The sequence below is a fragment of the Bufo bufo genome, chromosome 9 (assembly GCF_905171765.1).
Source record: "Bufo bufo chromosome 9, aBufBuf1.1, whole genome shotgun sequence".
NCBI lineage: Eukaryota > Metazoa > Chordata > Amphibia > Anura > Bufonidae > Bufo > Bufo bufo.
Genome location: NC_053397.1, coordinates 217,501,012 through 217,517,528, shown reverse-complemented (window position 1 = coordinate 217,517,528; position 16,517 = coordinate 217,501,012). Strand labels below are relative to the sequence as shown.

The following is a 16,517-nucleotide window of genomic DNA, read 5'->3' as shown; positions in this document are numbered from 1 at the left end:
CAATGCAGTTCACATGGTGTGAATCTTACAATTCTTGGAAGAATAAACATGTCAATTCTTCCCATTGAATGGGCCTGAATCCCAGTTTGGATCCACAGCAAGTACGACCGCAAATCTGCAGCTGAATTCCAACGCTCACACTGAGGCCTCGTGCACATGCACATTTGGATGCAGATCCATTCCTTTCTGTGGGACTGTAAAAAATGCGGACAGCTCATGGATGTCACATGTGTGCTGTCCACATCCGAATGTCCGTCTCACAGATTATAGAACCTGTCCTATTCTTGTCTGTTTTGCAGAAGGAATAGGCGTTTCTACTGTTGGGCCTGCAAACAATTCAGCATGCACACGGCTGGTGTCCATATTTTGAGGATCCACAATTTATGGACCACAAAATACATACTGACGTGTGCATGAGGCCTTAGGGTAAGCTCATATGATGGACTTAGGCTTTGGTCAGACTTTGCATTGTGGTGCAGCACTTTAGATACAGAAGGAAAGGTGCAGCAGGAAATGCAGCAGTCGCTGTGGTTTTCCCGTTATTGGCAGCTGCAGCTGTTTTTTCTAAAGAGCCATGGCGGCATGCCTCCAGCTGTAGAAAAGCATAGCACATTTTAAAGGCTACGTCCACTTTTGCCCCCATTTATTCATTGCTTCTGTGCATCTTAAAAAATTAAATAAAGCAACTTTGCAAACAGTCTTAAGTAAAAAATTTCCATCATGTAGTGTACCAGCTCCTATGCAAACCCACGTGCTCTCATGGTTACAGACTACAAATAAACCATGTGTAGTCTGATCCAATATCCAAGCTGTCTCCATATCCATTAGATTGGGCTTATATTTTCCTGCATTCTGGTTGGATGCCAGCCTAGGGGATCTACTTCCCCATCTGATCCCACAGATTCTTCCCAGACTGGTGGGGCACATTTACTAAGGGACTTGTGACTATTTTAGGCGTAAAATAGTTTCAAGTCTCCTTTTTTTAACTGGCTGTGCGACAATATTTAACGGCATGGCTGGTTTTAGGCCCCCTTTACACGCCGAGTATTCCTTGTGGGTGCAATGCGTGAGGTGAACGCATTGCACCCGCACTGAATCCTGTCCCATTCATTTCAATGGGGCTGTGTACATGAGCAATGTTTTTTACGCATCACTTGTGCGTTGCGTGAAAACCGCAGCATGTTCTATTAGGCCTCATGCACACGGCGGGTCGGCAATCCACGGCCGTGTGCACCACGCATCACGGATGCGGACCCATTCACTTGAATGGGTCCGCATTTCCGAAGATGCGGAACAGAGTCATGGAACGGAACACCAGAAGCACTACGGAGTGCTTTCCATTGTTCCGCACCGCAAATAAATATGACATGTCATATTTTTTTGCGGTGCGGACAGACCACGGACCCATTCAAGTTGAATGGGTCCGGCCCGCTGCACGGTTGTTGCCCGTGCATTGGGGACCGCAATTGCGGTCCCCAGAGCACGGAAGGGCCGCACAACGGCCGTGTGCATGCGGCCTAATTCTGCGTTTTTCACACAACGCAGGCCCCATAGAAATTAATGGGGCTGCGTGAAAATCGCATCGCATCCGCAAGCAAGTGCGTTTAAGAAGACGAGGGATGAGCGACCCGGAACACCATTTACTTTATTATTTTCCATTATAACATGGTTTTAATGGAAAATAATAGCATTCTTTAATACAGAATACAAAGTCCAATGTCAATTGGGGGTTAAAAATAATAAAAACATTACTCACCTCATCCACTTGGAACTAAGACCGGCGTAAAAAGCTGGTCTTAGTAAATGTTCCCCTGTGACTGTATTCAGTGATGGGATTTCAAACGCTCTTGTTAATTTTGTTGCTTTCCACAATAAATTAGTAAATAAATAAAATGTTTGTTCCAAAATAAATGTGACAATGTAGCGCTATGGAAACCGTGAGACTGATCTCAGGCCAGTATGCTTCAGATTGGGATGTGAGGTGGGAGATTTATATTTCTGACAGCAATTTCTGGCGCTTTATTATGTCATGCCATTGCCTTTATTAAGGAGGAGAAGAGGCCCTAAATCTTATAGGTCGGCAGATTTGCATTCAGGAGCCAGAAGATGATTAAAACTGAATTTTTAATGTGCAAATCTTGCCTCAATCTGGATTTATGCAGATATATTTAGAAGGAGCAGAGCTGAATTTGCTAAAACTTCCATGCTAAACGTGTGCAACTCCATTAGGATAGGTGGAGGCGCCGGTGCAAAAACACTAGTGAGGGCACCTATCCCAGTCACATATGAGGCCTGAAACTCGGACTCCACCTGGCCCCCTGTCTCTGCAGCATATAAGAGAGGTGGTCTCACATGTGTGTATGGAGACACTCTTATAATCCAAAACAGTCAAATGCATGTGTAACCTAGTTCTAAGGGAATGACTGCTGAGCCTGTGCTTATACAACAACCAAGCAGAAATGCAGTATAAAGGCTCATGCACACGAAAGTTTTTTGCGTTCCGTATACGGGCCGTATTTTGATTCTGTATACGGTCCGTATACGGAACCATTCATTTCAATGGGTCCGCAAAAGATGCGGACAGCACTCTGTGTGCTGTCCGCATCCGTTGCTCCGTTCAGTGGCCCCGCAAAAATGATGAGGCATGTCCTATTCTTGTCCGCGTTTTGCGGACAAGAATAGGCATTTCTATAATGGGCCTCCTGTTCGGTTACGCAAATTGCGGAAGGCACACAGGCGGCATCCGTTTTGTGCGGATCTGCAATTTGCGGACGGCAAAAACGGCACGGTCGTGTGCATGAGCCCTAAAAGCATGGAGGTCAAAGCAGCAGACTGAGCCGCTGATGAGACCTGAGTTGGATTTCAGACCATCTCGGTCTCCAGTAGACAAAATGTGATAGAAAAATGAATCAAGCCAGCAAAGGAGGCAATATGGAGAATCACATTACATTAGTAAGTGCCTTGTATTCACTTTGTCTGCATGATAAATGCCACTTATTGAAGTGAGAGGACCCCTTTAAATATTCATAATCCCTTTTTGAAAGGGATTTTAAAAGAGAAATCTGAGTTGTGGATGTTTTCTACTTTTTAAGAAGACTGTGCCATAGTACATTTGGGTTGAAATGAAATTCATGTTTAATGGATTTTATATTCACATCCCAGCATGGACGGCAGCGCAGAGGGACGTACCGAGAAGTGCTCCAGATTCTGCCTGGATTCCTGAAGCCACAAAAACAGACCATATACAGTAGAAATTGTGTGATTTTTATGTTTTATATTCCTTTGTAGATCTACGTATTACATCGAATAGGCCTATAGGCTATCAGTATGTAGCTGTACTCTAGTCACTTCCAGAGCTTCATTAATAATGTCTTGTCAGGCTTCTATGACTTTGAATCTGATTGCAGACCCTTGCTGGTCCAGTGTGCAGTCTTTGTGTTATCACCATACATTACACAGCAGCATGTGGTGAACACTACATTTTCCACAATGCATAGGAACAGAGCACAGGGCATTATCAAGGTGATTAGAGAGGCAGCTGCCTGCACAATGTGAACAGTTTCCAGTCTTCCACCCCCCACATCCTGAATCTGAATGGACTTCTGTAATACCTGGATACAAACATTTCATTCTGATGATTATACAGAGATTAGACACTGCTCATCTCTTCCAGCAGTCTGTCACTGCCAGCGTGTACAAAGCTCCTTCTGCTGGTGCCAACCACCGAGTGACTGACATGTTTTGCTCACACTCTTTTTAAAAAGAAGTTCTTCAGCAGCTGCAGTATCTATTATACAACACTGCGCCCGAGTTGACCTGCAGAACATAAAACAGCTTCTGCAGAGCTTCATCGTGAAAAGGTTGAGGAGGTTTCATGCTAGACATTGGTGCAGAAGTGCAACTTTACTTTTTTAAAAAGAGGTTCTGCAGCAGCTGAATGATAAAGAATAATGTATCCCTACCAAAAAGTTCTGTCTTGTATAAAGGCACTTGAGAAGCTTATTAGCCCACACCTGACCGTTATCTAAAGTCTATGGTCAGCAACCTCCAACACTCCAGCTGGTGTGAAACTACAACTCCCAGCATACACACTTGCTCAGCTGTTCTCGGAGCCCTGATACAAGTGAATGGAACATTCATGGTTGCTGACCCATGGGAAGGCTAAATGTTGTCCGTGAAAGCCTAGGTACGACCACATGGGGCGTATTTTGCTGCAGAAAATCAGTGAATTTGCTTTGCGACAATTTTTATAATGGCAGTCTATGGTGTCGCACTGCGACATGCGACATGCTGCGACTGTGATGCAATAGTCGCAAAAAATACATTCAAAATTGATTTTTCTGCAACTGACGCATCGCAGTCGCAGCATGTCGCAGTGCGACACCATATACTATCGTTATAAAAATAGTCGCGCAACAAATGTTGCAGTGTAGTTGTGCCCTATCTGTCGCACGACACATGTCGTCGTGTAGACCTAGCCTAAGGCCTCATGCACAGGACCGTTGTTTTGGTCTGCATCCGAGCCGCAGTTTTGGCGGCTCGGATGCGGACCCATTTACTTTAATGGGGCCGCAAAAGATGCGGACAGAACTCCGTGTGCTGTCCACATCCGTTGCTCCGTTCCGTGGTCCGCAAAAAAAATATAACCTGTCCCATTCTTGGCAGTTATATTAAAGGCTGTCCGTGCCGTGGCAGAGATCCGTAGCATAAATTGACGCGCTTCGGGATTAAAATCTGCACTGTATGACGCTGACAATTCCGCACAGATTTTTTTCTGCATCATGTGGATGAAATTTGTTTACATGTTATGCACTTTGCTGTTACTGATTTATGCCCACAATTGCATGATGGAAAATGTCAGTGTATGGAAGTACCCTTAAAGAGGTTGTCCAAGATTGGAAGTTTTCCCAAAACAGCACCCCTCTTGCTCATGTGGCTGTTTCCGGTATTACATCTGTTTTTTGTTTTTCTAATTTTGGACAAACCCTTTAAACCAATGAAATTACCAAATTATAAAGGTATAATTTAGCAAGATTACTTTTGTATAAACCATGGCATTAAAATGACTTACAAATGACTTTATAGTGAGGAGAAGATTGTTTTATCCATATGAACGTATGATGTCTTTGATCCCGCAGCTATGAACCCTCATTAGACCATCTACAGGGCACAGGAGTGAGAACCTTTCCTTGCAGCCGACCTGACACTCATTATTTTGTAAGAAATCCTTCCATGTGACAACTGTCAGGTTCATAGAAAACCCACTGATAATAATCACAGCCGCTGCCGCAGACTACACCCGTCCTGCTATCAGCCTGCTTTATGTGGTGGATTGTGACATATGCATTTGTATGATGATAGGATTTGTTTTATTTGGATTCTGATCAACCCTCAGGCAGGCGTAGCCCCGGGACCGCAATGTGCGTTCGAAGTATCGATGATCAATGTGTCCTGTGATTCACACTAAAGCCTCATGCACATGACCGTATGTATTTTGCGGAACTGAACAGCTGGCCCCTAATAGAACAGTCCTATCCTTGTCCGTAATGTGGACAATAATAGGACATGTTCTATTTTTTTGCAGAACGGAAATGAAATGAATGGTTCTGTGTACGGTCCTCAAAAAAAACGGAACGGACACGGTTCATGTGCATAAGGCCTAATTCTCGCAGCTAGCTGCATTCTTCATCGACGCGCGAGCCGAGCGATCCACCGCTGAGAGTTGCTATATTTGGATTCTGAGTAAAGTGGGGCACATTTATCAAGCTTGTCTGTTTTTGGCCATAAAATTAGACAGCATATTTCATTCGGAGGTCTTTCTTTTGCCAAGAATTTACTAAAAGTCGCACATCTGTTGATGAATTAGACTTGGCGTATTGCTATTAAGGCTCTTGCACATAGCAGTCGCTGTTTTTGCGGTTTGCGAATTGCGGATCCGCAAAACACGGATGCTGACAGTGTGCCTTCTGCATGTTATGGAACGTCCGGACCATAATAAAACTGTCCTAACCTTCTCTGTAATACGAAAAAGAATAGAACATGGTTTATTTTTTTGCGTGGTCGCAGAACGGACATACGGATGTGGACAGCAGACAGTGTGCTTCATTGAAGTGAATGGGTCCGCATCTGACCTGTACAAAATGCAGATCGGATGCGGACCAAAAATAGGATAAGGGTACTTTCACACTTGCGTTTTTCTTTTCCGGCATAGAGTTCCGTCACAGGGGCTCTATACCGGAAAAGAACTGATCAGGTATGTCCCCATGCATTCTGAATGGAGAGTAATCCGTTCAGTTTGCATCAGGATGTCTTCAGTTCAGTCGTTTTGACTGATCAGGCAAAAGAGAAAACCGTAGCATGCTACGGTTTAATCTCCGGCTAAAAAAACGGAAGACTTGCCTGAATGCCGGATCAGGCATTTTTTCCCATAGGAATGTATTAGTGCCGATCCAGCATTCAGAATACCGGAATGCCGGATTCGTCCTTCCGGTATGCGCATGCGCAGACTGAAAAAAAGGTGAAAAAATAAATGCCGGATCCGTTTTTGCCGGATGACACCGGAAAGACGGATCCGGCATTTCAATGCATTTTTTCGACTGATCAGGCATTTTTAAGACTGATCAGGATCCTGATCAGTCTTACTAATGCCATCAGTTGGCATACGTTTTGCCTGATCCGGCAGGCAGTTCCGGCGACAGAACTGCTTGCCGGATCTCTCTGCCGCAAGTGTGAAAGTAGCCTTAGGGCTCTTTCACACTTGCGTTCTTTTCTTCCGGCATAGAGTTCCGTCGTCGGGGCTCTATGCCAGAAGAATCCTGATCAGGATTATCCTAATGCATTCTGAATGGAGAGAAATCCGTTCAGGATGCATCAGGATGTCTTCAGTTCCGGACCGGAACGTTTTTTGGCCGGAGAAAATACCGCAGCATGCTGCGCTTTTTGCTCCGGCCAAAAATCCTGAACACTTGCCGCAAGGCCGGATCCGGAATTAATGCCCATTGGAAGGCATTAATCCGGATCCGGCCTTAAGCTAAACGTCGTTTCGGCGCATTGCTGGATCCGACGTTTAGCTTTTTCAGAGTGGTTACCATGGCTGCAAGGACGCTAAAGTCCTGTTTGCCATGGTAAAGTGCAGTGGGGAGCGGGGGAGCAGTATACTTACCGTCCGTGCGGCTCACCGGGCGCTCCAAAGTGACGTCAGGGCGCCCCACGCTCATGGATGACGTGATCGCATGGACACGTCATCCATGCGCATGGGGCGCTCTGACGTCATTCTGGAGCGCCCCGGGAGCCGCACGGACTGTAAGTATACTGCTCCCCCGCTCCCCACTACTACTATGGCAACCAGGACTTTAATAGCGTCCTGGCTGCCATAGTAACACTGAACGCATTTTGAAGACGGATCCGTCTTCAAATGCTTTCAGTTCACTTGCGTTTTTCCGGATCCGGCGGGCACCTCCGGCAAATGGAGTGCACGACGGATCCGGACAACGCAAGTGTGAAAGAGCCCTAATCTGCATGAGGCCTTAGTCTGACCTCTAGTGGTTGTTTTTCAGTTAGACAGGTTCATATTCACTTTGACCGGTCTAATGTATTTGCACGTGAAAAAAAGTCGCATCTTTGCAGAGAAAAGTCACATTTCTCCAGGAAAGTCTGACATTTAGGCCTCATGCACACCACCGTAGTTTTGGTCCGCATCCGAAACGCAGTTTTGCGGCTCGGATGCGGAACCATTCACTTCAATGGGGCCGCAAAAGATGCAGACAGCACTCCGTGTGCTGTCCGCATCCGTTGCTCCGTTCCGCGGCCCCGCAAAAAAAATATAACCTGTCCTATTCTTGTCCTCGTTTTGCGGACAAGAATAGGCAGTTATATCAATGGCTGTCCGTGCTGTTCCGCAAATTGCGGAACGCACACGGACGCCATCCGTATTTTGCGGATCCGCGGTTTGCGGACCGCAAAACACACAAAGGTCGTGTGCATGAGGCCTTAATGCAATGAAATTTGCACTTCACCACTCCAAACAGCCAAAGAAAAGTACACCAGCCCTATTCAGGCGCCAAAACGGCGCACCTACATAAATAGATCGGAAAAAAAGTCTTAAAAGTTAGAAAAATTCTGAAATTGTAAAAAAAAAAACGAAAATCGAACGAGGTGCAAAAGCCTCCAAAACAGGCGACATTTCAGTAGTAAGGCCTCATGCACACAAGCAGCTGTGCCCGTGCTGCGAACCACAAATTAGGGGCCTGAAATGCACGGGCACCGACTGTGTGCCCGCCTTCTGCGGATGCGGACCCATTCACTTGAATGGGGTCCACGATTTGCATCCGATGGTCTGCACCACGAAGAAGTAGTGCATGCACTATGTTTTGGCGGGGCAGAGGCACGGACAGAAAATTCCGGCCATGGACTGCTTCTACCTTTCCCAGACATCTGAAAAGTAAATCTGCCTATGGAGCAATATGGTGGCTCCTCATGTATCACTATGTAACTGGGTTGATCTGCCATTTAGGAGACTGGGAACAATGGATCACAGACATAGTGGTCACATTGTTTCTCACCTTTTGAGAGAAAAGTATTGGGGAGAGGGTGCACTTCTCGTAAGAGCTGAGCAGACATATAATCGCGGACTCATTGCTGGCCATATATTTTAGTCCTTATACACGTTTAATGTTCAGCGGGTACTGCAGTACATCTGGTTCCGCCAACATACATCTAATGTGTATGGCCATATTTGTTCTGTAGTCATAACCAGAGCTGCAGTCACAGCCTTTATTTGGCTGTATGATTTCATAGCTCATTGCTGCCCCCTGCTGGTTCACTGAATTATCTTTTCTATTACCACCATATAATGCACTGCGTGACAGCATGTGGTGGAGAACACTACATCCCCCACAATGTCAGAGTACTGTGTATTACTTGGGTTTAGCTAAGTTGTGCGAGATGCATCTGTCTGCACAAGTCTGATGGTCTCCAAGTTTCAGAATTCGTTTGATGCACAACTTGAAGCTCTTGGGCCCCAATGCAGATTTGACACCAGGGCTCCCACTTATCATGCATCATGTCAATCGGTCACTTGACGCATGGGTGACACGTCGCCGCTGCAGTTAGCTGACCCTTATCAAACCCGGATGTTTACATGGGAAGACCGGAGAGCTGTGGCACTCGAGAGGGAACACTAGAGCCAGAACCCAGAGGGGTCAGGTAAGTATAATTCCCATCGGGGGTCCTGTTTTGTAAAATAAAATTCCCCTGGGGTGAACAACCCCTTTAAGGGCTCGTTCACTCCAAAGTTTTTTGCGTTTTGTACACGGTCCATATACGGAACCCTTCATTTCAATGGGTCCGCCAAAAAAACGGAATGTACTCCGTGAGCATTCCGTTTCCGTATGTCCGCATTTCCGTTCCGCTACATTTTGAGTCTTGTCCTATTATTGTCCGCAAATCACGTTCCGTGGCTCCATTCAAGTCAATGGGTCCGCAAAAAAAACTGAACACATACAGAAATGCATCCGTATGTCTTCCGTATCCGTTCCTTTTTTGCAGAACCATCTATTGAAAATTTTATGCCCAGCCCAATTTTTTCTATGTAATTACTGTATACAGAAAAACGGAATGGAAAAACGGAACCGAAACGGGAACAAAAAACGGAACAACGGATCCGTGAAAAACGGAACGCAAAAAACTGAAATAGCCATACGGTTGTGTGAAAGAGGCCTAAGGTCTATTTACAGGGGCCAGTAAACGGGAGGATAATTGCTTTTTGTTTGAACGCTCGTTTCCAATTATTGCCCCATGTAAATATACTCGCTGATTAGCCATCAGGCGAGCGTCGATCACATCTTTTATGTAGGTATAAACGTCACCAGTTGTCAGCAGCACTTCATCTTGTGTAAACAGGGGACGTGCTACTAACAGTAATGAAACTGTATGTGCCTGAATGATGGCACTAATGATGATTCACGTGCAGAACTGCTGATCGCCCCATGTTAATGAAGCTAAACAAGCATTGATCGCTGCTTCTTACCAGCAGAAATGCTGTTAGTGTGAATGGCCCGTACTCTGTGTCATCTATTTATCATCTCAGGGCCATAAGACAACACCTTTATTACAAAGCTGGAGGCAGATAACACAGGATCCACCAAATGATGGAGACAGCTTACCTCCTCCCCTTCCCTGCACAGTGACTTCTGCACATGTCAGATCGTGCTCACAGTAAGGCTGCGTTCACACGGGCGAGATTTCCGCGCGGGTGCAATGCGGTAGGTGAACGTATTGCACCCGCACTGAATCCCGACCCATTCATTTCTATGGGGCTGTGCACATGAGCGGTGATTTTCACGCATCACTTGTGCGTTGCGTGAAAATCGCAGCATGCTCTATATTCTGCGTTTTTCACGCAACGCAGGCCCCATAGAAGTGAATGGGGTTGCGTGAAAATCGCAAGCATCCGCAAGCAAGGGCGGATGCGGTGCGATTTTCACGCACGGTTGCTAGGAGACGATCGGGATGGAGACCCGATCTTTATTATTTTCCCTTATAACATGGTTATAAGGGAAAATAATAGCATTCTGAATACAGACTGCATAGTAAACTAGCGCTGGAGGGGTTAAAAATAAAATAAAAATAAATTAACTCACCTTAGTCCACTTGATCGCTTAGCCCGGCATCTCCTTCTGTCTCCTTTGCTGAACAGGACCTGTGGTGAGCATTAATTACAGGTAAATGACCTTTGGTGACGTCACTCCGGTCATCACATGATCCATCACATGATCTTTTACCATGGTGATGGATCATGTGATGACCGGAGTGATGTCACCAAAGGTCCTTTACCTGTAATTAATGCTCACCACAGGTCCTGTTCAGCAAAGGAGACAGAAGGAGATGCTGGGCTACGCGATCAAGTGGACTAAGGTGAGTTAATTTATTTTTATTTATTTTTTAACCCCTCCAGCGCTAGTTTACTATGCATTCTGTATTCAGAATGCTATTATTTTCCCTTATAACTATGTTATAAGGGGAAATAATACAATCTACAGAACATCGATCCCAAGCCGGAACTTCTGTGAAGAAGTTCGGGTACCAAACATGCGCGATTTTTCTCACGCGAGTGCAAAACGCATTACAATGCGCGGAAAAATCGCGGGTGTTTCCGCAACGCACCCGCACATTTTCCCCAAACGCCCGTGTGAACCCAGCCTAACTCTTCCGTACAAGTCAAGCTGCTTTCTGACTGAGGTGTCCTATGACCTTGTGGCTGCTGTAAAAGCAAATCTCAGAGCAAAATGTCTGCCAACATAATAATGAGTATAAAACACAATTCAAAAATGCAATCAGAACAGAAAAACAGGTGAGAATAAAACAATATTTATCACTGAGGTTTTCCAGTTAGTAAAAGGAGTGAAATATTTGCAAAGAATGCATCAACCTCAGGGTCCTAGTCACAAGGTGAGGAGGCCGAGTGGAAAGCTACTCATTTGCCGAGCTGCCCCAGGGCGACGCTGAGAACACGGCAATTAATAATCATCTTACACAGAATTACTAAGGGCTTGTTAGGACCTGACCAGTGTCACTGAATGCACTTTGCATTTGCAGCTTTGATGAAAGTTCCATGTTTGTTTGTTTTTTTAAACCCCGCAGGAAATTTACAAGGGTCTGAATATCTGACTATGTTCTTGGTGTTTAGGTTTTCCCAGGACCCTGGTGCAGGCAGAGGCTCTTGATAAGATGAGTGACCTGGACCTGGTAATCACGTTAAACATCCCATTTGAGACCCTAAAGGATCGTCTGAACACACGGTGGGTCCACCTGCCCAGCGGGAGAGTCTACAATCTGGAATTTAACCCTCCTCAAGCGCACGTAAGAACATTTAGTGCTGGTCGCTTTGTATTAAGGAGTTTGACTATTGCCTCATACACACGGCCGTTCCGTGCACTGGGGACCGCAATTTGCGGTCCCCAATGCATGGGCGGTCGGGACGGATCGAGACCCATTCAACTTGAATGGGTCTGTGATCTATCCGCACTGCAAAAAAATACATGTTCTATTTATTTGCGGTGCAAAGGCACGGACAAAAACACCACAGAAGCACTCAAGTGAATGGGTCCACATCCGTGATGCGGGGAGCACACGGCCGGTGCCCACATATTACGGATTCGCTGTTTGCGGGCCACAATACGGTCACAGCCGGGCAACGACCGTGTGAATGAGGCCTATATTGGGTGGAGCTGCTGCTGCTACTGACAGAGCCAGGCAAAACAACTATGCAGAAATCGGGTCCTGTCAATCAAGATGGAGAAAGGGGCTGGCATAGGAAGCAGGAGGAGCAAGGGTGCACAAAGTGGCTAGGGCCTCCCCTCAGTGCACTTAACTGTTCATTTGGTGTAGCGCTGCATTCCCCTTCACTGTTTTTCCCTGCCCAGGAGCGCTTCCACCTACCTAACTGTGCAGGGATCAGTACTCATAAAAGAGGACTGCTCTGTCATTCTCTGCACAGCCAGTGGCCAGGGTGCCACTTTACAGGGTAAAATGATGACAAGGACACACCACTACTACAGCACTATGGCTCCTTCATGCTTAGAATCAGTAGTGGTTCACATAGCACAGTTGTGGCAGAGTCTCCATTTTGTACATAATGCCAGAAATTGATCAAAAAATGTAAAGAAGTATGCAGCTTGCCTTGCTCGTATGTACAAGAATATAACTACTATATTACTGCTCCTATGTACAAGAATATAACTACTATAATACTGCTCCTATGTACAAGAATATAATTACTATAATACTACCTCCTATGTACAAGGATATAACTACTATAATACCGCTCCTATGTACAAGAATATAACTACTATAATACTGCTCCAATGTACAAGAATATAACTACTATAATACTGCTCCTATGTACAAGAATATAACTACTATAATACTGCTCCTATGTACAAGATTATAACGTCTATAATACTGCTCCTATGTACAGGAATATAACTACTATAATACTGCCTCCTATGTGCAAGAATATAACTACTATAATACTGCTCCTATGTACAAGAATATAACTACTATAATACTGCTCCTATGTACAGGAATATAACTACTATAATACTGCTCCTATGTACAAGAATATAACTACTATAATACTGCCTCCTATGTACAAGAATATAACTACTATAATACTGCTCCTATGTACAAGAATACAACTACTATAATACTGCTCCTATGTACAAGAATATAACTACTATAATACTGCTCCTATGTACAAGAATATAACTACTATAATACTGCCTCCTATGTACAAGAATATAACTACTATAATACTGCTCCTATGTACAAGAATATAACTACTATAATACTGCTCCTATGTATAAGAATATAACTACTATAATACTGCTCCTATGTACAAGAATATAACTACTATAATACTGCTCCTATGTACAAGAATATAACTACTATAATACTGCCTCCTATGTACAAGAATATAACTACTATAATACTGCCTCCTATGTACAAGAATATAACTACTATAATACTGCTCCTATGTACAAGAATATAACTACTATAATACTGCTCCTATGTACAAGAATATAACTACTATAATACTGCTCCTATGTACAAGAATATAACTACTATAATACTGCTCCTATGTACAAGAATATAACTACTATAATACTGCTCCTATGTACAAGAATATAACTACTATAATACTGCTCCTATGTACAAGGATATAACTACTATATTACTGCTCCTATGTACAAGAATATAACTACTATAATACTGCCTCCTATGTACAAGAATATAACTACTATAATACTGCCTCCTATGTACAAGAATATAACTACTATAATACTGCCTCTATGTACAAGAATATAACTACTATAATACTGTTCCTATGTACAAGAATATAACTACTATAATACTGCTCCTATGTACAAGAATATAACTACTACAGTTGCAAGAAAAAGTATGTGAACCCTTTGGAATGATATGGATTTCTGCACAAATTGGTCATAAAATGTGATCTGATCTTCATCTAAGTCACAACAATAGACAATCACAATCTGCTTAAACTAATAACACACAAATAATTAAATGTTACCATGTTTTTATTGAACACACCATGTAAACATTCACAGTGCAGGTGGAACAAGTATGTGAACCCCTAGACTAATGACATCTCCAAGAGCTAATTGGAGTGAGGTGTCAGCCAACTGGAGTCCAATCAATGAGATGAGATTGGAGGTGTTGGTTACAGCTGCCCTGCCCTATAAAAAACACACACCAGTTCTGGGTTTGCTTTTCACAAGAAGCATTGCCTGATGTGAATGATGCCTCGCACAAAAGAGCTCTCAGAAGACCTACGATTAAGAATTGTTGACTTGCATAAAGCTGGAAAGGGTTATAAAAGTATCTCCAAAAGCCTTGCTGTTCATCAGTCCACGGTAAGACAAATTGACTATAAATGGAGAAAGTTCAGCACTGCTGCTACTCTCCCTAGTAGTGGCCGTCCTGTAAAGATGACTGCAAGAGCACAGCGCAGACTGCTCAATGAGGTGAAGAAGAATCATAGAGTGTCAGCTAAAGACTTACAGAAGTCTCTGGCATATGCTAACATCCCTGTTAGCGAATCTACGATACGTAAAACACTAAACAAGAATGGATTTCATGGGAGAATACCACAGAGAAAGCCACTGCTGTCCAAAAAAAACATTGCTGCACGTTTACAGTTTGCATAAGAGCACCTGGATGTTCCACAGCAGTACTGGCAAAATATTCTGTGGACAGATGAAACCAAAGTTGAGTTGTTTGGAAGAAACACACAACACTATGTGTGGAGAAAAAGAGGCACAACACACCAACATCAAAACCTCATCCCAACTGTGAAGTATGGTGGTGGGGGCATCATGGTTTGGGGCTGCTTTGCTGCGTCAGGGCCTGGACGGATTGCCATCATCGAAGGAAAAATGAATTCCCAATTTTATCAAGACATTTTGCAGGAGAACTTAAGGCCATCTGTCCACCAGCTTAAGCTCAACAGAAATGGGTGTTGCAACAAAACAACGACCCAAAGCATAGAAGTAAATCAACAACAGAATGGCTTAAACAGAAGAAAATACGCCTTCTGGAGTGGCCCAGTCAGAGTCCTGACCTCAACCCGATTGAGATGCTGTGGCATGACCTCAAGAAAGCGATTCACACCAGACATCCCAAGAATATTGCTGAACTGAAACAGTTCTGTAAAGAGGAATGGTCAAGAATTACTCCTGACCGTTGTGCACGTCTGATCTGCAACTACAGGAAACGTTTGGTTGAAGTTATTGCTGCCAAAGGAGGTTCAACTAGTTATTAAATCCAAGGGTTCACATACTTTTTCCACCTGCACTGTGAATGTTTACAGGGTGTGTTCAATAAAAAGATGGTAACATTTAATTCTTTGTGTGTTATTAGTTTAATCAGACTGTGATTGTCTATTGTTGTGACTTAGATGAAGATCAGATCACAATTTATGACCAATTTGTGCAGAAATCCATATCATTCCAAAGGGTTCACATACTTTTTCTTGCAACTGTATAATACTGCTCCTATGTATAAGAATATAACTACTATAATACTGCTCCTATGTACAAGAATATAACTACTATAATACTGCTCCTATGTACAAGAATATAACTACTATAATACTGCCTCCTATGTACAAGAATGTAACTACTATAATACTGCTCCTATGTACAAGAATATAACTACTACAGGGAGTGCAGAATTATTAGGCAAGTTGTATTTTTGAGGATTAATTTTATTATTGAACAACAACCATGTTCTCAATGAACCCAAAAAACTCATTAATATCAAAGCTGAATATTTTTGGAAGTAGTTTTTAGTTTGTTTTTAGTTTAAGCTATTTTAGGGGGATATCTGTGTGTGCAGGTGACTATTACTGTGCATAATTATTAGGCAACTTAACAAAAAACAAATATATACCCATTTCAATTATTTATTTTTACCAGTGAAACCAATATAACATCTCAACATTCACAAATATACATTTCTGACATTCAAAAACAAAACAAAAACAAATCAGTGACCAATATAGCCACCTTTCTTTGCAAGGACACTCAAAAGCCTGCCATCCATGGATTCTGTCAGTGTTTTGATCTGTTCACCATCAACATTGCGTGCAGCAGCAACCACAGCCTCCCAGACACTGTTCAGAGAGGTGTACTGTTTTCCCTCCTTGTAAATCTCACATTTGTTATTTGGCTCTACTTTACCAGGTGATCTTAAGGAACTGTCATTCCAATTGGTTGACCTATTAGATCCGGCAGGTCAGTTAATAGAGGATTGGGAAAAACACCCTAAATTGCAAAAGTTATCCTTTATCCACAAATTATATATCAAACAATACTTAGGGAAAAAGAAAATATCCACTTCAGCCTCTACAACACAATTTGAACAAATGATCCTTTCTAAAGTCCCTCCTCTGAAAAAAGTCTCGCGACTGTATTCCCTGCTGGTTTCCCAGACCA

The 16,517-nt window shown here is 43.5% G+C and overlaps 1 protein-coding gene across 1 annotated transcript in view; it reads left to right on the top strand.

Annotated features, from left to right (window-relative positions):
- AK4 (adenylate kinase 4) overlaps nt 1-16,517 on the top strand; it is a 60,680-nt gene that overhangs the window by 34,639 nt on the left and 9,524 nt on the right. The window contains exon 4 of the mRNA XM_040408504.1: nt 11,687-11,859. Within this exon, the coding sequence (XP_040264438.1) occupies nt 11,687-11,859 (173 nt within the window). The remainder of the gene's footprint in view (nt 1-11,686; nt 11,860-16,517) is intronic.